Source organism: Entamoeba dispar, genomic scaffold, assembly GCF_000209125.1.
Source record: "Entamoeba dispar SAW760 scf_1105229462935 genomic scaffold, whole genome shotgun sequence".
NCBI classification, from domain to species: domain Eukaryota; phylum Evosea; order Mastigamoebida; family Endamoebidae; genus Entamoeba; species Entamoeba dispar.
This window is the reverse complement of record NW_001855441.1, coordinates 2,933-4,956: the sequence shown is the minus strand read 5'-3', so window position 1 is coordinate 4,956 and position 2,024 is coordinate 2,933. Positions and strand designations below refer to the sequence as shown.

The following is a 2,024-nucleotide window of genomic DNA, read 5'->3' as shown; positions in this document are numbered from 1 at the left end:
TTAATGTCTTCTTATTTCAAATCTTCTAGGTGTCATACTTCCATAAGTAGTAAAACATACCATTTGATCATTTTCAATAGAGTCATGATTAAAAGAAGCATGACAACTTATTCCAACATCCAATTGACCATTTAGATTAAAATAAATAAAATTTATTATTTCTATCACTTTAATGGGAGTTTCAGATGTTGTAAATTCCCATGGTAGTTTTACAGTGAATTTACCTGTCAAAAGGTCAACAGTTGTATTTTCATTTGTTAATGTTAAATAACGTTGTTTCATCTGACTTATATAAACTAAATATTATTAGTTTATGTCATCAACATCTAGAAATGAGAAATCAGATACAGAATTAATTAAAGAATTAAAGAAAACAAATGAAATATTACTTGCTGGAATAGAAACACGTGAACAACAATTAACTGAAAAAGATAGAACAATTAAAGAATTGAGAGGATTAGAAAAAGAAAATGAGATATTAAAATTAAAGATTTCAAATGAAGAAGGATATAAACAGAAAATACACGAATTAAGCACTAAACAAGAAAATGATTCAAAAGAAATAATTCGTTTGAAAAAAAGAGTAAATGAATTAATTGATAAAATTAATGAAACTGAAAATGAAAGAAATTCAATTATAAAGAATAACAATAACACTTTAGAACAACTCAAAAGATTAACAGATGAAAACAAAGAATTAAACAAAAGGATTCAAAATATACAACAGAATAAAAGTGATATTCCATCTAATGTTTATAATAATCTAAATAAAGAGTATGAAAAATCTAAACAAACAATTGTTAATATTCAAAATATACTTAAAACAAAAGATGAAGAAATAAAGAAATTAAATGATGAATATGAAAAAATACGTGAATATAACACAATATTATTAAAATCAAATAAAGTTAATGAAGATCATATTAATTCATTAGGAGAAACAATCAACATATTATTAGAAGAAATTAAAACTTTAAATAAAAATAAAGAAATTCAACAACATACCTCTATTGATTGTAATAATCAATCTAATAACTTATACATCAAGTTAAATATCCCAATACATACAAGTACTAATGGAATTAGTGCAAAAATAATATCTCAGAACTAAATATTATATAATGGAAATAATTGATGAATTTGAACCATTTGATTTTAGTATTTTAGATGGTATTGGAAATAAAAATAATAACAAGAATGTTATAACTTCAAGTGAATTTGTACCATCTAACACAACAAATACCATTATTAATGATAATTTATTATCATTGGATGATCTAGATTCAATTGACATAATAGAAACATCAACTAAACCAACAAAAACAATACCAAACACTTTCAATGAATCAGGTTTGTATATTCCAAAGAATACAAACCAACAAACAAATTTGTCAGAAATAAATTCAACATTATTGAACAATGATATTGATGAAATTGTATTAAAATTCATCTCCAAACCACGAGCACAACAAGTAGGGAACTCTTTAATAATTGAAATCTAGTTATTACTATTTATTTGTTTATGATACCAAATACTCGTATGCCAACTCAAGCAACTATAAATCGTTCTTATATAAAACGTGTACAAAATAGAGAAGTAGATATAGAACATGTTTTACATAATGTGGTATTTGTTCCTAATGGGACTGTTATCTATGGAAACAACAATTGTAATTCAAAAATAGGATTCAGTAATATGAAACATGCAGTTTATAGTATTTTAGGTCAATTTCTGACAATTGGACTTAACGGGAGTTCTGCCCAATTGCGAGATCTTATCAAAACGTTACAAACAAATTTCAATAATTTATTCAATAGAATAAAAGATGAAATTAATCCAGTCAGACAAAAAATAACTGGTATTATAAGAAGATTATATAATGCTATCGGTGCACAACAGAATCAAAGTGGTGCATATTATTTAACACACCACACTTGAGCAAAACAGAATACAGAAGTTATATTGACAGATGCAATTATTTTATATACTCAACGTCTTGTTTATTATTATACCACAAAACAAA

General features: G+C 24.7%; 2 protein-coding genes across 2 annotated transcripts in view, besides 1 other annotated feature; one reads left to right on the top strand and one right to left on the bottom strand.

Moving 5' to 3' along the window:
* The window catches only part of EDI_235970 (uncharacterized protein), a gene marked incomplete at both ends in the record, with an annotated part of 734 nt that extends 452 nt beyond the window's left edge, over window positions 1-282 (bottom strand). Inside the window, 2 exons of the mRNA XM_001733464.1 lie at window positions 1-7; window positions 61-282. The exon at window positions 1-7 is cut by the window's left edge and continues 452 nt beyond it. Of these exons, the coding sequence (XP_001733516.1) occupies window positions 1-7; window positions 61-282 (229 nt within the window). The remainder of the gene's footprint in view (window positions 8-60) is intronic.
* Window positions 136-161: a sequence feature (AT_rich).
* Window positions 283-313: 31 nt separating the features above from the next.
* Window positions 314-1,111, top strand: EDI_235960 (uncharacterized protein; the record flags this gene model as incomplete). Its single annotated transcript, XM_001740423.1, has 1 exon — window positions 314-1,111. One exon carries the CDS (start codon window positions 314-316, stop codon window positions 1,109-1,111), a length of 798 nt encoding a protein of 265 aa, XP_001740475.1.
* Window positions 1,112-2,024: the final 913 nt, after the last annotated feature.